This window comes from Mustelus asterias, chromosome 20, assembly GCF_964213995.1.
Source record: "Mustelus asterias chromosome 20, sMusAst1.hap1.1, whole genome shotgun sequence".
NCBI lineage: Eukaryota > Metazoa > Chordata > Chondrichthyes > Carcharhiniformes > Triakidae > Mustelus > Mustelus asterias.
In genome coordinates, this window is record NC_135820.1 from 17,326,266 (window position 1) to 17,345,451 (window position 19,186).

At 44.6% G+C, this 19,186-nt stretch overlaps 1 protein-coding gene across 1 annotated transcript in view; it reads right to left on the reverse strand.

The window, feature by feature from the left end:
• Window positions 1-459: 459 nt before the first annotated feature.
• Window positions 460-19,186, reverse strand: part of pigt (phosphatidylinositol glycan anchor biosynthesis, class T) — a 38,039-nt gene continuing 19,312 nt past the window's right edge. Inside the window, exons 8-12 of the mRNA XM_078236294.1 lie at window positions 17,224-17,392; window positions 14,235-14,435; window positions 9,314-9,479; window positions 3,016-3,099; window positions 460-2,064 (exon numbers count right to left, since the gene is read on the reverse strand). Coding sequence (XP_078092420.1) covers window positions 1,815-2,064; window positions 3,016-3,099; window positions 9,314-9,479; window positions 14,235-14,435; window positions 17,224-17,392 — 870 coding nt within the window. The 3' untranslated portion in view covers window positions 460-1,814. The remainder of the gene's footprint in view (window positions 2,065-3,015; window positions 3,100-9,313; window positions 9,480-14,234; window positions 14,436-17,223; window positions 17,393-19,186) is intronic.

Genomic DNA, 19,186 nt, shown 5'->3' on the forward strand with positions numbered 1-19,186 from the left:
TCCAGAACCCCCTTCCTAAACCCCTCCGACTTAATTCAGCTTTTCTGTCTTGCAAAAGCTGATTTGACTGTGCTTTTGGTCTTCTATCCCATTCACCACAGTTTGCAAATCCTGCCCCACACAACATCCACATTTTCTCTGTGATGCATCTTGGACAATTCCTACATGAAAACACCACATAAAATACAAGCTGCTGTTGTTGTATATTAGATTCCAGGAAGGCCTGCCTTTCTAAACCATATGATACTTTAAAAAAATCAATCCTGAGATTCTGCTTAGTTTTCACAATGCTCATTTAGGAAGTGAATCACTTTGAACTTAATCCCAGAGGGCTGTAATTATCCATTTGGCTCCCCTCAATTTGTGTATCACACAATTTTCACAGGCAGTTTACTAATGATACTTGTAGTTCTTAATAAAAGCAACTCATAGATTGAAATAGAGACAGTACCAGGAAGAGAAAGGGGGCAGACAAATTTTATTTGATGCATTAACTCATCATTGCTGCGTTTTCAGGGAAGTAACGCGTGCCTATTCATGACATTCCCCACAATTTAGATCCCATTACCCACCATAGAACAAATGATACATGACATTAACCTCAATTTAGATGTCATTATTCACCATAGAAGAAAATACATGAAATGATAGAACTGTCTGAATATTATCGTAACTTCAGTGAAAGTCTTCATCATTGTTATAATCTTCAATGAAGAACTGTAATCCATGTCATACCTTACTGAGCAGTGTTTTAAATATAAAATTTCACTTTGTTCCACAATTTACTCCACTGTTGATTAAAGATAGGAGCACAAGATTAGAAGTGAGGAGATGGAGTTGCTTGATACGAGAGAGAAGGCCAGAGACTGGATCTGGAGAACGCACTCCTCATCTGTGGCTGGACATCGAGGCAGATTTAGGTAAAGGCAGAGGAGTGTTGAAATGAAGGTCTTGAATCCCTCACAGGCTGTAGGAAGTGATTGGAAACAAGACTTTGTACCCTTTCCCAGCTAAGGGAGGGTGTGCACAGTTCAGAGCTGAAGGCTGGGGTTATGGACTGGAATGGGAGCTCCCCGCCCCGCTCCCACAATGCTCCAGATGGGGATCGGATAGTGAAATGAAGGAGCATAAATGGGCCCTGTAAGTGTTACTTTAAAATGTGAACTAGAAACTTAAAAATAATGACACCTAAACCTGTGCACAATTTTTTTTCAGGAGATTGACAGCAGTGAAAGAATCCAATCCAATTTGAAACTTTATCGCTATCGTGGTCATTCCTGTCATTAGTGTCACAAGTAGGCTTACAGTAACACTGGTATCACTCATTTCTAAAACTGACCCTCAAAATAAATAAGTGGAACTAAGGCAGCTGGTATTTACAGGGGTTTAAAACATTTAATACGACACCAAAAGAACATAACTCTCTGCAATGCAAGTGCACCTTATATCTCAGTTTATCACTGTGCAGTGGCCTTTGCCTCTCTCACTGTTCATAGACAAATAAGCAATTCTGTCCATGTCACTCACATATCAATCCTTCATGCAGCATCACCCACACTTCATAATACACAGGTTTACAGTGTCTGACCTGGTCAATACAGTAGGCTACAGAGTATGTGGAAGATTTCCAGTTACTATTCTGCCGGTTCAGGTGTTAAATTAACTTGGGTTGGGGAGGAGCATCGGCTCTTAATTTGTCCCAGCTGAGAAGCCCTGTGAACCCAACCCGCCATTCAAATGCAGTTAACCCAGCTCAGGAGCAGCCGCTGGTTTTGTGCTCTCCCTGTGCCCCGTCTGCGTCAAGTGTGGCAATTTCAGATGGGCGGGACCCCACGCAGTCTGCGGATTACATTGGCAATCCTCTTTGCCACCCCACCGCTGGGCTCAACAATCTGGAAGGTCCTCGTGAGAAGATTGTAGAAGGAGCCATAGCCCACTGCTACCACGGTGCAGGTCAGGCAGATAACATTGTAGGGCATGCTGAAATCAGGAGTTGGCAAATTCACCAGCAAGGCCTCGGTGTAGAGTCTGACAAAGTAAATGGAGGAATCGATGGTTGGAAACCTGCAACAAAAGACACATCTCACTGGTCAAAAACCAGATGGCACTTCCAAAACAAATAGTCTATGAATGCTCTGCGTTATCGCCTGATTTATTTCTACACATTTATACACAAACAGCAGCAAACTTTGGGCCGTTGTAGGAACAAAGGAAGATTGAGAAATCTTCTCGCTCCAAATGTATTGTTTTCCTGATGTAAAACTGTCGTTAAAAAAAAAAGAAGGGTCAGGCATTTCCAATATATAGAGAAGACCCTCCAAGCTGAAAAGCAGCTTCTAATTGACAATATGAGCATTACACCTGGCAGCCTTTAGGGGAGCTCGAGAGGATAGGCACAGCTGCAATTTAGCAGCCGAATCCTATATCTTGCTGTGTGTGACATACTTTATTTGTCTTAATAAAATGGTGTATTCTCTAATCGACCATGAGCAATCTCACAAATTGGCTGGTGTTTCCAGCCCATTTAAGACAGAGATGTGGAAGAATTTCTTCTCTCAGGGGGTAGTGATTCTGTGGAATTTATCACAGAGAGCTGCAGAGACTGGGTCGTTAAGTGTGTTCAAGGCTGAGATAGACAGATTTTTAATCAGTAAGGGAATCAAGGGTTATGGGGGTAAAGCGGAAAAGTGGAGTTGAGGATTATCATTTTAGATCAGCCATGATCCTACTGAATGGCGGAGCAGCCGCAATGGGCCAAACGGCCTACTTCTGCATGTACGTCTTATGGTCTGATAGTTAAGTCAGCTCTATAGCATGCTGTTAGGCTCACCAAACTCCCACCACCATTTCCCCCAGTGCTTACTGCTTGGAACCAGCTAACCTGCAATTTCTTTTAACCCTTAGTTCTGCTTTGGGTTTTCTCTTTTTGAAACAAAAGGCCCGCACACAAGATCTCCTTATTTGAACTCGAAAGAAACAAGGATCAGAAAATAAATTCATATCAAGTATACTTACAGTCTGGTGAAGAGAGGTGTGAGCTTAGTGCTGTTCATTTCCATGTTTATACTACTTGGCACCAGAGCGCTCAGTACAGATGAGCTGTAAAGAAAAGAAAGCGATGAGGAAGATGCCAAACACAGCACTGACCTCTCAGAAATCCCATGGCATCGCTCATGACGACGGCAGAGTTTGCAGCCTGATTCTCCTGTCTAGCTACTAGTTTGACCTGCCCCTTGAAGACCACTGCTCAATGATTCCACATAAGAATCCAAGTAACTTGAACTGCGCTGGCACTGCTGGCGTTGATTAGTTGCAAATTTCAGGCTCTAGCTCAAAACCAGTCGAGACAAAACGCCCATCCTTTTTTCTTTTTAGCATTTTATCAGCAGCATAGGGTGACATTTAGAGAGCAGTGGGCACTCACTAGACACTATGCTTCTAATTGTTCCACGAGGAACACGTGGCATTGCTCACCATCAGTTGGAGGATAGGATGTTGTGAAGCAATTTTGTTGCTGCATTCTCTTGTCAAGCCCCTGACTCAGTGACTGAAAAGTCAAATTCCATTTTTATTCTTGTTTAGGCCAGGATTTTTCTCACATTTGGAGAGCTAGGATTAGAAAACTATTGGATTAGAAATAAGGGAGAGAGCTGCATAATTCAATGAAAATTGTGCCTTTTATTTCATGTGAATTTATTTACCATAAATATATCTAAATTTCAAATTCTACCATTTCTAAGTCAGATAGGTATAGATACTCATTATTAGCACTGGAAAGCTGAGATCGAGTTTAGCTTAACCAGGGACAGTTTGGGGCTTTGGCACTATTGGGAAGATGTTCCTGGGGTTTGGTAGCATAGAGATGGCGAACGTAGGGTTAAGAAGCACGTGGATGGGAGTGGATGAAGATCCAGGCTCCTTCAACATCTTCTTCCAAACCCGCAAACTCTACCACCGAGAAGGACAAGGGCTACAGACACATGGGAACACACCACCTGCAAGTTCCCCTCCAAGTTGCTCACCATCCTGTTTGCAATTATATCTCTGTTCCTACCCTGTCGCTGGGTCAAAATCCTGGAGCTCATTCTCTAACAGCACTGTAGGTGTACCTACACTACATGGACTGCAGAAGTTCAAGGCAGCAGCTCACCACCAGCTTCTCAAGGGGCAATTAGGGATAGACAATAAATGCTGGTCTACCCAACGACACCCACATCCCATGAACAAATATTTAAAAATGTGGGATCTGACACACTTTGGGCTGGATTCTGTATGAAAGAAAGAAGGTGGACATTAGCCTGAAGCAAGGGAAAGATCCTGGCAGTGCTGGCTGCCAGAGATCTCTGCAAACTTTGAATGCAGCATTATGTGACTGGTTCCAAAATCAGTCTATACTGCAGCCAGTCTGTCTGTCTCACTCTGCGTCTCTCACAAACAGATATCACTAATTGGAAGGCTTATGTTTTTGAATTATCTCCAAAATGCAGGTGATGATATACAAAGTCTGTTCGCCTGAGAAGTTGACAAGATTTAGTTCACTTTCTTTTTGTGAAAAGAATGAACTTGAATAAGAATGCAGGAAGATTCCAATTTACTGTCTCAATTATACTCTTCGAAGAATGGGCTAGAAATCCACCACCATCGAAATGGAGGTAGGCAGAATGCAAATTTGTGCATCCTTCAGATTGACCTGATTGCAGCACTGATCCGAGCAGGGCCCATGTTGCCCAAGGGCTGAGCACATGGCAGGGGACACACTAATAGCAAAAGGGAAATGGAGAGAGCTTCAGGTTCATGGATGCAGTGCTGGAGACCTTAGCGTTGGAAGTGGTCAGAAGGTGACAACTAAGTCGAGAATACTGGAAAGTGAGGAGAAACATTTGAGCAGTCAGGTTAACTAAATGCTACTGAAGCACCCTGCAAACTTGTGCACATTGCACAGGCTCATACCGTATGATCTGGCGTCAACGCTGCATCAAAATATCAAACTTAGCATGGGCTTTCAGAGATGTGAAGACCTTCAAAGGAAAACAATTGCAATCAAAGACTCAAAAAGCAACTGAGCGCATTTGCACCGACTGTACAGTTTTAGTCCTGCTTTGGAGCTGTTCAGAAAAGGGTTGAGACCTGGAATGAGGGTTTGTCTTATGAAGAAAAATTCAGCAGGTGGATACTCATTGGAGGTTAGAAAAATGAGAAATGATCTTTTGATTTGATTTATTATTGTCGCATGTATTAACATACAGTGAAAAGTATTGTTTCTTGCGTGCTATCCAGACAAAGCAAACCGCTCATAGAGAAGGAAAGGAGAGGGTGCAGAATGTAGTGTTACAGTCATAGCTAGGCTGTAGAGAAAGATCAACTTAATGCAAGGTAGGTCCATTATCTTATTGAAACACAAGATTCTGAAGGGGCTTCTTTGGGTGGATGCTAAGAGGATGCTGCCCCTATTGTGGAACCTAGAACAAAGGGCATGGTTTGAAAATAAGGGATCTCCAATTAAAATGGAGATGTGGAGAAATCTCATCTCATCACTGATGCTTGGAACTCTCTTCCCCAGAGAACAGTAGAGACTGGGTCGCTGAATATATTCAAGGCTGAATGAAATGAAAAGGGAGCCAAGATAGCAATTGCTCTTGGTGGCAGTTATTAACAGTTAGTTATTCACATTCTCCTCTCTCAGTCACTTCCCATAATAAGAAAGTGAACAGCGATCTTAAAAGGGATAGGTCACATTAGCAACTGAAAGAGAAAACGCTGGAAAATCTCAGCAGGTCTGACAGCATCTGCAAGGAGAGAAAAGAGCTGATGTTTCGAGTCCAGAAGACCCATTGTCAAAGCGTCATCTGGACTCGAAACATCAGCTCTTTTCTCTCCTTACAGATGCTGCCAGACCTGCTGAGATTTTCCAGCATTTTCTCTTTTGGTTTCAGATTCCAGCATCCACATAATTTGCTTTTATCCACATTAGCAACTAGATATGACAACTGTGCTCCTGAACAAAGTTCGCTCTCATTTCTCATTGTTTTGTGCAGCCCCATGAGTGAGAGACATGGTTACGTATATCAGAAAGGGAGCACTCTTGTTTGTGTACAATTACTGCTTGCCCACACCCACACAACTTCAGAGAAAACGTTGCTCTTGACCCCAGTTAACGACACAGGATGTACAGTATTGATAAAAATACTTCACTCCTGCAGTGAGTGAAAGTAATCTTCTGGTACAAAGAACAAAGTAAATTACATCACATTACATCTAAGCCTGCACCAACCATGCTGCCTGACTGAACTAAAACCCCATACCCTTCCGGGGACCATGTCTCTCCATCCCCATCCCATTCATTTATTTGAGAAGCCACCCCTTAAAAGTCACTATCTTATCTGCTTCCACTACCTCCCCTGGCAGCGGGTTTCATGCAACCGCCACCCTCTGTGCAAAAAACGTGCCTCGTACAAGTGTTGCACAGCATTAACACAACTTCAATAATCACAACAGAACCAGTAGCCTCCAGTAACCTTGTGCCCTCTCAGCAAGGACAGCGTTTTGCAACAGTCTCACAAAGTTGAGCTCTGACTTTCAGATAAGTCCAACAGACCATGTTAGGGAGATGTTACAGTCCGGCATCCTATTCAATTGGCACAGCACCACCAGCGATTTTAATGTGAGAATCAAACCAACTGGGGAACAAAATTGGACAATGCAAGACATTACAGCTGATCAGAATTTTAGTCATTAAAACATTCAACCAGTCCAAGATTTTTCATTCCTTTGTGAGTCTGTGTAGAATTTTAGTGACTGTTGAGGGGACACTAATGCCCGATTAAAACAAAACATTCCACAAATACCTTTTGAGTTTCAAACATATACATTTATCGAAATCAACACCACGTTATAATTCCTTCTGTACAGCATAACTTTCCTGTCAGCATCATATTCATTTCCTGCCACTCAAAATCCATGATTCTTCAATGACTGGTTCAAACTAAGTTACAATTGAAGAATAAGGGAATGTACAAAAAGCAACAGCAAAAAAAATAGCAATGGTCTGGATAGTACATTTGTGGCATAATACATTGTTGTAAACAGTGTAATCTCCAACTCACCTAGAGGAACACTTATGTTTTGCATCTCACACACCTGGCATCAGATTTGACGTGTTTTAACCAAAAAATAAGTCAGGTCAATGTCAGGAGCTGGAGAATTAGAGGTAATTATTCTCTGGCTGACATTAGAAGTTTATGCAAAGCTACAACTCCTGAATTTGCCTACTTAGCCTTAACATTACAGCCCAGATTCAAATGCCTCAAGCAAACTCCAGCATAGAAATTCGCAGTCAGCGAGACAACAGATTGCACACATTGTGAAACTTTAAAAAACCTATCCAACAATTTGTTACAATACACATTCTACTCTGGAACAACACGGTGGTGCAGTGGTTAGCACTGCTGCCTCAAGGGCCAGGGAACCCGGGTTCAATTTCAGCCTCTGTCTGTGTGGAGTTCGCATATTCTCCTCATGACTGCGTGGGTTTCCTCCCACTATCCAAAGGTGTGCGGGTTAGGTTGATTGTCCATGGTAAATTGCCCCTTAGTGTCAGGGGGTTGCGGGGACAGGGCCTGGGTGGGATTGTTGGCGGTGCAGATTTGATGGGCCAAATGGTAACCTTCTGCACTGTAGGGATTCTATGATAAGTCGTAATGCAATATTTTCTCTCCTCCACTCGCTGATGGAAGGATCAATAATCATTTTCTGAGGAGAGAGTTCATACTCTGATAGCAGAGACCCATAAAAAAAAATCTGCAGTCAGATTAGAATCTTTGCTCTCCACCAACGTACCCGCATCCTCACCCTTTTCCCTCTCTGCCACACTACCCTACCACCACCTGGTGCGGCAACAAAAATCTCTCCCTCAATGTCAACGAAACGAACGAGATCGGCATCGACTTCAGGAAGCATAAAAGAGAACATGCTCTTGTCTACATCGTAAGAAGTCTAACAACACCTGGTTAAAATCCAACAGATTGATTTGGTAGCAAACGCCACTAGCTTTCGGAGCGCTGCTCCTTCGTCAGGTGAGTGGGAGATCTGCTCACAAACAGGGCACAGAGACACAAACTCCACATTTGTCTACATCAACAGGGACGAAGTAGAAAAAGACGAGAGCTTGACGTTTTTGGTGTCCAGATCACCATGCCAACACTATAGTTACGAAAGCCCACCAACGCCTCTAATTTCTCAGAAGACTAAGGAAATTTGGCATGTCAGCTACAACTCTCACCAACTTTTACAGATGCACCATAGAAAGCATTCTTTCTGGTTGGTATCACACCTCGGTATGCTTCCTGCTCTGCCCAAAACCTCAAGAAATTACAAAAGGTCGTGAATGTAGCCCAATCCATGCAAACCAGCGTCTCATCCATTGACTTCCCACTGCCTCAGCAAAGCAGCCAGCATAATTAAGAACCCCACGCATCCCAGACAGTCTCTCTTCCACCTTCTTCCATTGGGAAAAAGATACAAAAGTCTGAGGTCAAGCACCAACCAACTCAAGAACTTCTTCCCTGCTGCCGTCAGACTTTTGAATGGACCTACCTTGCATTAAGTTGATCTTTCTCTACACCCTAGCTATGACTGTAACACTACATTTTGCACTCTCTCCTTTCCTTCTCTATGAACGGTATGTTTTATCTGTATAGCACGCAAGAAACAATATTTTTCACTATGTTAATAGATGTGACAATAATAAATCAAATCAAAATCCCACTGTTCTCTGTGATTCCTAACCTCTCACCATGAAGACAATATTCTGATTTATATTCTTAAAGCAGATAGCCTTCATTGATAGCATAACTCTGAGGATCTGCACTATTTTCTCCCTCATTTCTTTCCCATCTTCTTTTCCAGAACACAACTTAATGACACGTCCTACATGCAACCTGAGCTCAACAATATAGAATCACAGAATCCCTATAGTGCAGAAGGGGGCCATTTGGCCCATCAAGTCTGCACCAACCACAATCCCACCAAGCCTCTATCCCCTTAACCCCATCTATTTACCCTGCTAGTCCCCTTGACACAAAGGGGCAATTCAGCCTGGACAACCAACTTAACCCGCACATCTTTGGAATGTGGGAGGAAACCGGAGCACCCGGAGGAAACCCATGCAGACATGGGGAGAACGGGCAAACTCCATACAGTCACTCAAGGCCAGAATCGAACCCAGGTCCCTGGCGCTGTGAGGCAGCAGTGCTGACCATTATGCCACTGTGCTGCCAGATTAGTATCTGGTTCCGCTGCATTTCCAACTTCTTACCCAACGTAGAAGCCATGGTTAGGATCAGGAGGGTACTCAGTCCACTTCAACAAGGCCCTCTCAAACTCAATGCCGATCTTGGTGATAGATTTAGCAGGCAGCTGAATCAGCATCTCCAGCAGATGGGGGCACTCTCGGTCTTTGGCTGGCTGATAATGGATAAAACCTGTCATCAAAAAGACACGGTACAAGGAATTGTCAGATTTTGCCAAATGCCGGCAGGAGTGTTTATTGTGAAAACAATGATGCTGGAATGTAAATCACTGTCTGACATTGTAACACACAAACAATAATGAAAACATTCATTATTAATCATTTATTAATGAATACTGAAAACAATATTGAAAACATTCTTCAGAGTCCAATTCATTTGAAAATCCAGCAACCTAAAGGATGGTGCAGTGTGAGGCAGAGGCATTGATAGGTTAAAGGGAATGGTACTAATAGATCCCAGGGTTAGATTGTACTCATCTTAAAGGCAAAGGAAGGTTAAGGAAAAAAATTATGGAACACTTGGGAATCCTTTAGGATTCAGAGGATCCAATCCTGGGACTCATCATTCACCAGAAACTTAACCGAGTCAGCCATATAAATACTATGGTTGTAAGAACAGGCGGTGCATTTAATGATTCATCTCCCGACCTCCCCAAAATCTGTCCATAAGATATAAGAGCAGAATTAGGCCATTCTGCCCATCGGGTTTGCTCCACCATTTAACCATGGCTGATAAGTTTCTCAACCTCATTATCCTGCTTTTTCCCCCTGTAACCCTTGATCCCCTTACCAATCAAGAACCTATTTATCTTTGCCTTCAATGCACTCAATGACCTGGCCTCCACAGCCTTCTGTGGTAATGAATCCTGTAGATTCACCACCCTCTGGCTGAAGAAATTCCTCCTCATCTCAGTTCTAAAGGGTTGTCCCTTTACCCTGAGGCTGTGCCCTCGGGTCCTAGTCTCTCCTACTAATGGAAGCATCTTCCCCACCTTCACTCTATCCAGGAGTGTCCATCATCTACAAGGCACAAGTCAGGAGTGTGAGTGAATACTCTCCACTTGCCTGGATGAGCCCAGCTCCAATAACACTCAAGAAGCTTGACACCATGCAGGACAAAGCAGCTCTGCTTGATTGGCACCCTATCCACCACCTCAACATCTAATCCTTCCACCACTAACACACAGTGACTGCAGTGTGTACCATTTACAAGATGCAGTGCTGCAACTCTTCTACAGCACTTCCTAAGGCCAGGAATTTTACCACCTAGAAGGACACATGGGTGGCACAGTAGTTAGCACTACTGCCTCTCAGTGCCAGGGACCCGGGTTTGATTCCCAACTTGGGTCACCATCTGTGCGGAGTCTGCACTTTCTCCCCATGTCTGCATGGGTTTCCTCCAGGTGCTCCAGTTTCCTCCCACAGTCCAAAGATGTGTGGGTGAGGTTAATAGGTAGTGCTAAATTGACCCTGGTGTCAGGGGATTAGCAGAGTAAATACGTGTGGTTATGGAAGTGGGCCTGGATGGGATTGCGGTCAGTGCAGATGGACCGAATGGCCTGCTTCTGCACTGTAGGCAATCTATGAAACGGGAACATGACCGCCTTCAAATTCCCCTCCAAACCACGCACCATCCTGACTTAGAACTATTTTGCTGTTCCTTCACTGTCGTGGAAATCCTGGAACTTCCTACCTAACATTACTATGTGTACCTAACCCAGATGGAGTGCAGCAGTTCAAGAGGCTCAGCTTCTCAAAGACAATTAGGGATGGGCATAGATATTGGCCTCGTCAGCAAAATCCAACACCGAAGGAGGATTCTGCTTTTAATTACTGAAACCAGAGTTTGGGGAGGGGGGGGGGGGGGGGGGGGGGGGTTTCCACCTACAGCACATTGGATAACTTTAAAACAGGTGACCAATGTTAGCCTCATGGAATTCAGAGACGAAACTCCTACGAGTTCTATAAGGAGCAGTGATCTGCTTCGCTCACTAACCCAGGCAGTAAAGGCAAGAAATATTCAGCAGCTGCCTAGTGCACAGGGCTGGGAGTATTAAATGGTACAGCTAAAGTAAGCCAATATCATTTCTTCAAAGTAACTCAGGAAAGTAGGACCTGAGGATGTAAATGGAAGTCATTCAAAACTCATTTTCCTTATGGATTAATCTAGTTACTGGGATAGACTAATAGGCAGGAGAACACAGGTAGAACTTTGAGTGTCATAGAATCCTACAGTGCAGAAGCATTGAGTCTGCACTGACCACAATTCCACCCAGGCCCTATCCCCATGCATTTACTCTATCTAGTCCCCCTGACACTAAGGGGCAATTTAAAATTGCCAATCCACCTCACCCGCACATCTTTGGAGTGTGGGAGGAAAGGAGCACCCAGACGAAACCCACGCGGGGAGGGGGGGGGGAACGTGCAAACTCCACACACACACAGTGACCCGAGGCTGGAATTGAACCCGGGTCCCTGGCACTGTGAACCAGCAGTGCTAACCACTGTGCCACCATGCCACCCAAATCAATCAAAAGCAAATTAGATGCCATGACAGAAGCATTAATATACTTTGAAACTTGATTTTGATGGGCTGAATACTTTTTTCCCCATCCCTTGCAATAGCTGCCATGTATATCTGAGCTGCTGTCCCACTTAGTGGCTGCTGCTGGAGTCACAAGAGCTACAACCTCTCCTGACTCTCCAGCACCACCTGCAGGTGGTACAAATAACACAACTCTGAACACAGGAGGTAAGGAATGAGAAGCAGATATTCACCCCATCCAGCTCTGAGAACAGGTCAACCTCCTTAGTACCATGAGAATGAGTCTGCATGTTCCCCCTGCATCTATGTGGGTTTCCTCCAGGTGCTCCAGTTTCCTCTCTCAGTTCAAAGATGTGCAGGTTTGGTGGGCTGCCCATGGTAAATTGCCCCTTAGTCTTCAAAGGTGTGCAGGTTGGTTGGATTAGGCATGGTAAATGTGTGGGGTTACAGGGATAAGGTGGGGGAAGAGGGCCTGGGTAAGACCCTCTGGCTGTTCTGATGGACCAAATGGCTTCCTTCTGCACTGTAGGGATTCTGTGATACCAGGCTCCAAGTGAACAAACAGAATCCCTGTTTCTCTTTGAGCATTTCAATTGGAGCAGATTCCAGTTGTAAGGGGATTCTTATCCTCCATCATGGAAAGGAAATCCCCCAGAAAACAGCTCCACGAGGATTCAAGATTTGCAATGTGCGCAATATTGTGTAACATCTGAACAGCTAAACTACTAAAAAGAAATTGCATGTGTTGGGAATTTTAAATTAAAGTTCATGGCAGACCTGTCAACATCCTAAAAGGACAGATTAAGTTCGCAGGAATATACCAGTTGTGCACTTTACTTTGGAATTGTGACAGGTATATTTTTATCTTTCTTTCAGTTTATTATATCCTGGAGTAGACCAGCAGAGACTTCACAGATAGAGGCTGCATCAACTTCTTTCATTGTAAAACTTGGGGCAGCACGGTGGCACAGTGGTTAGCACTGCTGCCTCACAGCGCCAGGGACCCGGGTTCAATTCCCAGCTTGGGTCACTGTCTATGTGGAGTTTGCACGTTCTCCCCATGTCTGTGGGGCTTCCTCCGGGTGCCCCGCTTTCCTCCCACAGTCCAAAGATGTGCGGGTTAGGTGCATTGGTCATGCTAAATTCTCCCTCAGTGTACCCGAACAGGTGCCGGAGCATGGCGACTAGGGGATTTTCACAGTAACTTCATTGCAGTGTAACGTAAGCCTACTTGTGACACTAATAAATAAACTTACATATGATCAATACCATCCCTAATCTTCCTTACCCGAATGTGAACAGATCTTAACCTTTTGTCCCAGCCCAGTACCATTGTGTTGCCCTTCCTTTGATCAGGTTCCACTCTGGGTCTCTTCCCCTCCTCATTTTAGCTTTTATTGGTAGAGGGATTGAGTTTCGAAGCCATGATGTCATGTTGCAGCTGTACAAAACTCTGGTGCGGCCGCACTTGAAGTATTGTGTACAGTTCTGGTCACCGCATTATAGGAAGGATGTGGAAGCACTGGAAAGGGTGCAGAGGAGATTTGCCAGGATGTTGCCTGGTATGGTGGGAAGGTCTTATGAGGAAAGGCTGAGTGATTTGAGGCTGTTTTCGTTAGAGAGAAGAAGGTTAAGAGGTGACTTAATAGAGGCATACAAGATGATCAGACGATTAGATAGGGTGGACAGTGAGAGCTCTTTTCCTTGGATGGTGATGGCTAGCACGAGGGGACATAGCTTTAAATTGAGGGATGATAGATATAGGACAGATGTCAGAGGTAGGTTCTTTATTCAGAGAGTAGTAAGGGCGTGGAATGCCCTGCCTGCAGCAGTAGTGGACTCGTCAACATTAAGGGCATTTAAATGGTCATTGGATAAACATATGGATGATACTGGAATAGTGTAGGTTAGATGGGCTTTAGGTCGGTGCAACATTGAGGGCCGAAGGGCCTGTACTGCGCTGTAATGTTCTATGTTCATTGACTACCTCTTCATCCCAGTCTCCACATCCAAGGCAGCAGACACTGTCTCGTTCCACCCATTACTGCCAGTACCCCAGACTTGGCAGCAAGTCAATTTAAACATCAATACTAGTAGGAGTACTAATGATGCTGTTCTAACCCCATGTTTCATTTAGGTATCTTCAGCTGAATAAGAAGTCACATTTTTTTAACAAGTGTTTTGGTGTGACAGAGAGCACTGTATCATACGTCATGTGATGAAATACGTGTGTCCACATTACCTCACCACGTCAGCCCGAGTGAAGTCGGAGACAGAGCACTGTTGTGGTTGAAAAGGGAGCAGAGAGGCATCAGAGGAAAGCTTGCAGGAAAGAGAAAAGAAAAGAAGAGGGGAGGGGGGGAGGGGAGGCGGGCAGCTTACTTGGTTTGTTCTCTTTGCCCTTGGTGGTGATGGTGAGTGTGTGGACATACAGCCGAAGGTACCATGGCACAATTTCCATCAGCAACACTGGGAATGCCCGGTATGGGTGATTATTATAGATCAAGGTGTTGATTTTGCCTGTCTGGAGGCCAAAACCACTCACGTATCTCTCTGCGTAGAAGACAGGCACTTCAGGTATCGCTGCAGAGAAATCAGAAATGACAGTCAATAGATGCTTGCGTAATCATTGGACAGCTCTTGTAAATGTTTAGAACATCCTAACAATATCAAAGCCCTTGTTCTTTGTGGCTATTTTATCATTTAAATTGATCACAATTTCTGAATAGTGCAACTGCAAGCCAAAACATCACCTTTTTGTGATCAATTTAAATGATAAAATAGTCACAAAGAACAAGGGCTTCCGCCAGGATCATTTCAAATGTCCCCATTTCAATAGAATGCAGCCTGTGACAATTAATCTGACAGTTAGTGAACAGATCCCGGTCCGGTGTCCCCCCACTGTTCTCTTTCCAAGTAGAAAGGGATCTCATCACTAGCTTACCACAGCAACCAGGGTAAAATTGAGAAATAAACAGAACAGGGTTGAGTTTGCTGCCCACCACTCTGGGTCATCTCTTGTTGGTGATAATGTCACTATAAATGTCAGAAAGTCATCTAACCACACCCTACAAAACCCTCTGAGATAAACAGCTTCCTTCTCAGGTCCATCCCTTCTGCCCATTTCTCATTTTGCTCTTGATTTCTTTGCTAGAGCATGCTTCATCTAAGTTGCCATGTCTTGTGTAAGGTTAGACAGTGGATACTGGCAGATTATTTGACCAGATGGAATTCACAGTGAAGTCCAACATGTCCTCACCAGAATATTCACACAGGACAACTTTCAGCAAAACGTTGACAATGCTCAAGAGTGCTCATTTACCTGGCATGAGGAAATTTGTCCAGGAATGTTCTGTATACAAAAAGCAGGACGATTACCGCCACATCAGTCTATTCTCGGACATTGAAATCATAGAAACCCTACAGTGCGGAAGGAGGCCGTTCGGCCCATCAAGTCTGCACCGACCACAATCCCACCCAAGCCCTACCCCCACATATTTACTTGCTAATCCCTCTAACCTACGCATCTCAGGACTCTAAGGGACAATTTTTAACCTGGCCAATCAACCTAACCCGCACATCTTTGGACTGTGGGAGGAAACCGGAGCACCCGGAGTAAACCCACGCAGACACGAGGAGAATGTGCAAACTCCACACAGACAGTGACCCGAGCCGGGAATCGAACCCGGGACCCTGGAGCTGTGAAGCAGCAGTGCTAACCACTGTGCTACCGTGCCGCCCCATCATGAAATTGTTAGAAGGGATCAATCAAGGTTATTGCTATCAAGCGGCACTTGCTTAGCAATAACCTGCTCATTGAAGCTCAGTTTGGGTTCTGCCAGGATCACTCAGTTCCTGACTTCATTACAGGCTTGGTTCACAGACAAATTAGTTGACTTTCAGAGGTGAGGTGAGAGTGACTGCCCTTGGCATCAAGGCAGCATTTGACTAAGCTTGGCATCAAGGAGATGTAGTAAAACTGGAGTCAATGGGTATCAGGGGGAAAACTCTCTGCTAGTTAGAGTTATACCTGGCACAAAAAAAGATGGGTGCAGCTGTTGGATGTCAATCTCAGTTCTAGGACATCTCTGCAGGAGTCCCTCAGGGTAGTGTCCTAAGCCCAACCATCTTCAGCTGCTTCATCAGTGACTTTCCTTCCATCATAAGGTTAGAAGTGGGGGTGTTTTCACAATGTTCAGCACCATTTATGACTGTTCAGATGCTGTCCAAATGCAGCGAGACTTGGACAATATCCAGGCTTGGGCTGACAAGTGGCAAGCAACATTCATGCCACACAAGTGTAAGGCAATTACCATCCCCAACGAGAGAGAATCTAATTAACTCAATTCACATTCGATGGCATTACCATCGTTGAATCCCCCACCATCAACGTCCTGGGGCTTACCTTGACCAGAAGTTGAACTGGACAAGCCATATAAATACTGTGGCTGCAAGAGGAGGTCAAAGGCTAGGAATCCTGCATTGAGTGACTCATCACATGACTTCCCAAATCTACAGAACACAAGTCGGAGTGTGTTGTAATAGCCTTCACTTGCATGGATAAGTGCAGCTCCAACAACACTCAAGTCGCTTGACATCGTCCACGACAAAGCAGTCCACTTGATCGGCACCCCATCCACAAACATTCATTCCCTCCTCCACTGACAAACAGTAGCAGCCGTGTGTACAAGGTGCACTGCAGGAACTCACCAAGGCTCCTTAGGCAGCATTTTCCAAACCCACAACTTCCACCATCTAGAAGGACATGTGCAGTAAATACCTGGGAACACCACCACCTGGAGGTTCCCCTCCAAGTCACTCACCATCCTGACTGGGAAATATATCATCGTTCCTTCACTGTCAATGGGTCAAAATCCTGAAACTCCCTTCCGAGCAGCACTGTGGGTGCACTGACACCACAGACTGCAGCAGTTGAAAGCAGCTCACCGCCACCTTCTCAACTGGGACAATAAATGTTGGTATATCCAGTGATGCCAACATCACATGAATGAACGAACGAAAAGGAAAGATTCTCTTCCCCAAAAGACAATTGATGCTGGAGCAATTGAAAATTATAACACTGAGACTGAGTGATTCTATTAGAACGGTCTTCCTGGATATGGGGCAAAGTCAAATATATGGAGTTAAGTTGCAGAACAGACGTGATCTTATTAACTGCCAGGAGGCAGCGTTGGCCTCCACCTTTTCTGAGATTACTGCCCCTCCTTCATTAGGTCGGGCATCACAGAATAGATTCCAAATAGACTTTGAACATGGACATTCAATCTGGAGGCTCCTTGCCCAATTGTACGCGGTGTGTCAGAGACTCCTGTACTGACTGTAAACAGTACATCATGGTTCCTGTACTTACCAAACTGCTTGGACAGTTTCCACTTCAATGCTATGTTTAAGGAGTGTGATGATGTGCTGTATAGCTGAGGGTTCAGCAGGTTGTACACAGCATAGGATCTCCACTTCCCATGAACTGTCGTGTTAAGCATCATGGGTGCTGGTGGCATCAGCTCATAGGTGTTATTAATCTAGAAAGTTGAAAAGCAGAATTATATATATATTTTTTTACAGCTTTGCTTCTCTTCCTCAGAAAATAAACCCTTCCATATTTTGATCCCATTTTCATGTTTAGTGGAAGGAGCGGACAGGATGGAATAAGGACGTGTAACTGACCTGCCTCTGTAACCAATAATGTCTCGATAATACAGGTATGAAACCTCAGTATCCTACAGTCATCAGTATCATGCAAGCAGAATCCACACTCCAGCTCACTGCTGCTCTGCGTCAACGATTTCCCACAACCAAGTTACATGTCATCCTGGAAGAGAGGTTGGGCTGAATTTGCAGAGGCTCATTTGACTGGTTAGATGGACTGGCCATGCTAAATTGCCCCTCAAGTGTCAGGGGGATTAGCGGGGTAAATAAGTGGGGTTACGGTGATAGAGCCTGGGTGGGATTGTTGTCGGCGTAGGCTCAATGGGCCGAATGGCCTCCTTCTGCACTGTAGGGATTCTATGACTGATCTCAGCCATAAGAACCATGGACACAGCTTCAGCATTCCTCAGCTTGGAACGATGGGAAACATCAGTTCCGTATTTGTACTTCATGATCTTTGCTGGAAATTGGCAACTCCAAGTGTCCGTCGCTGACAAGATGCAACTTTCCAGAAGGGTGATAGAGATGAACCAGGAAATTACAGACCGGTGAGTCCCACATCAGTGGTAGGGGAAACTATTGGAGACAATTTTGAAGGAGAGCATTAATCTCCACTTGGAAAGGCATGGGTTAATTAGGGATTGGCTACCAAATTGCTACCAAATAAACCTGTTGGACTTTAACCTGGTGTTGTGAGACTTCTTACTGTTTACACTCCAGTCCAACGCCGGCATCTGCACATCTTAATTAGGGATTGTCAGCATGGCTTTGGCAGAAGGAGGTCATGCCTGACAAATTTGTTAGAATGTTTTGAAAAAGTGATCGAGTGTGTGGATGAGGGAAGTGCAGTTGTGTCGGTCACATGGATTTTAGCAAAGCTTTTGACAAGGTCCCACATGGGAGACTGATTAAGAAGCAAATGGAATTCAGGGAAAGTTGGCAAGATGGATCCGAAATTGGCTTAGGAATAGGACACAAAGAGTGATGGTAGAAGGCTGTTTGAGTGACTGGAGGCCAGTGCCCAGTGGCGTACCAAAATGTTCAGTACTGAGTCCCTTATTGGGGGGGGGGGGGGGGAGGATGATAAGCAAGTTTGCAGTTGGCACCAAGATTGATAGGGTGGTTAATAGTGAAGAAGAAGATCGTAGGTTACAGGAAGATATAGATGGGTTGGTTGGATGGGCAGAGCAATGACAGATGTACTTAACCCTGGTGAGTGCGAGCTGTTGCACTTTGGAAGAAGTAACAAGACAAGGGAGTATTTAATCAATGCAGGACACTAGGAAGTTCAGAGGAAAAGATAGATCTTGGGGTACTTATTCACAGATCCCTGAAGGTGGCAGAGCACATGAATGGGATAGTTAAGAAGGCAGATGGGAAACTTGCTTTTACCAGTCATGGCATAGAGTATAAGAGCAAGGAGCTTATGTTGGAGTTATATAGAACGTTGGTTAGGCCATAGTTGGAGTGACCTCACTACAGGAAGGATGTGACTGCACTAGATGGGGTACAGAGGAGATTCAGCAGGATGTTGCCTGGGATGGAATATTTGAGCTATAAGGAGAGACTGGATAAGCTTGGATTGTTTTCTCCAGAGCAGAGAAGGCTGAACGGGGACATGATTGAGGTGCATAAGTTTATGAGGGGTATGGACAGAGTGGATAGGA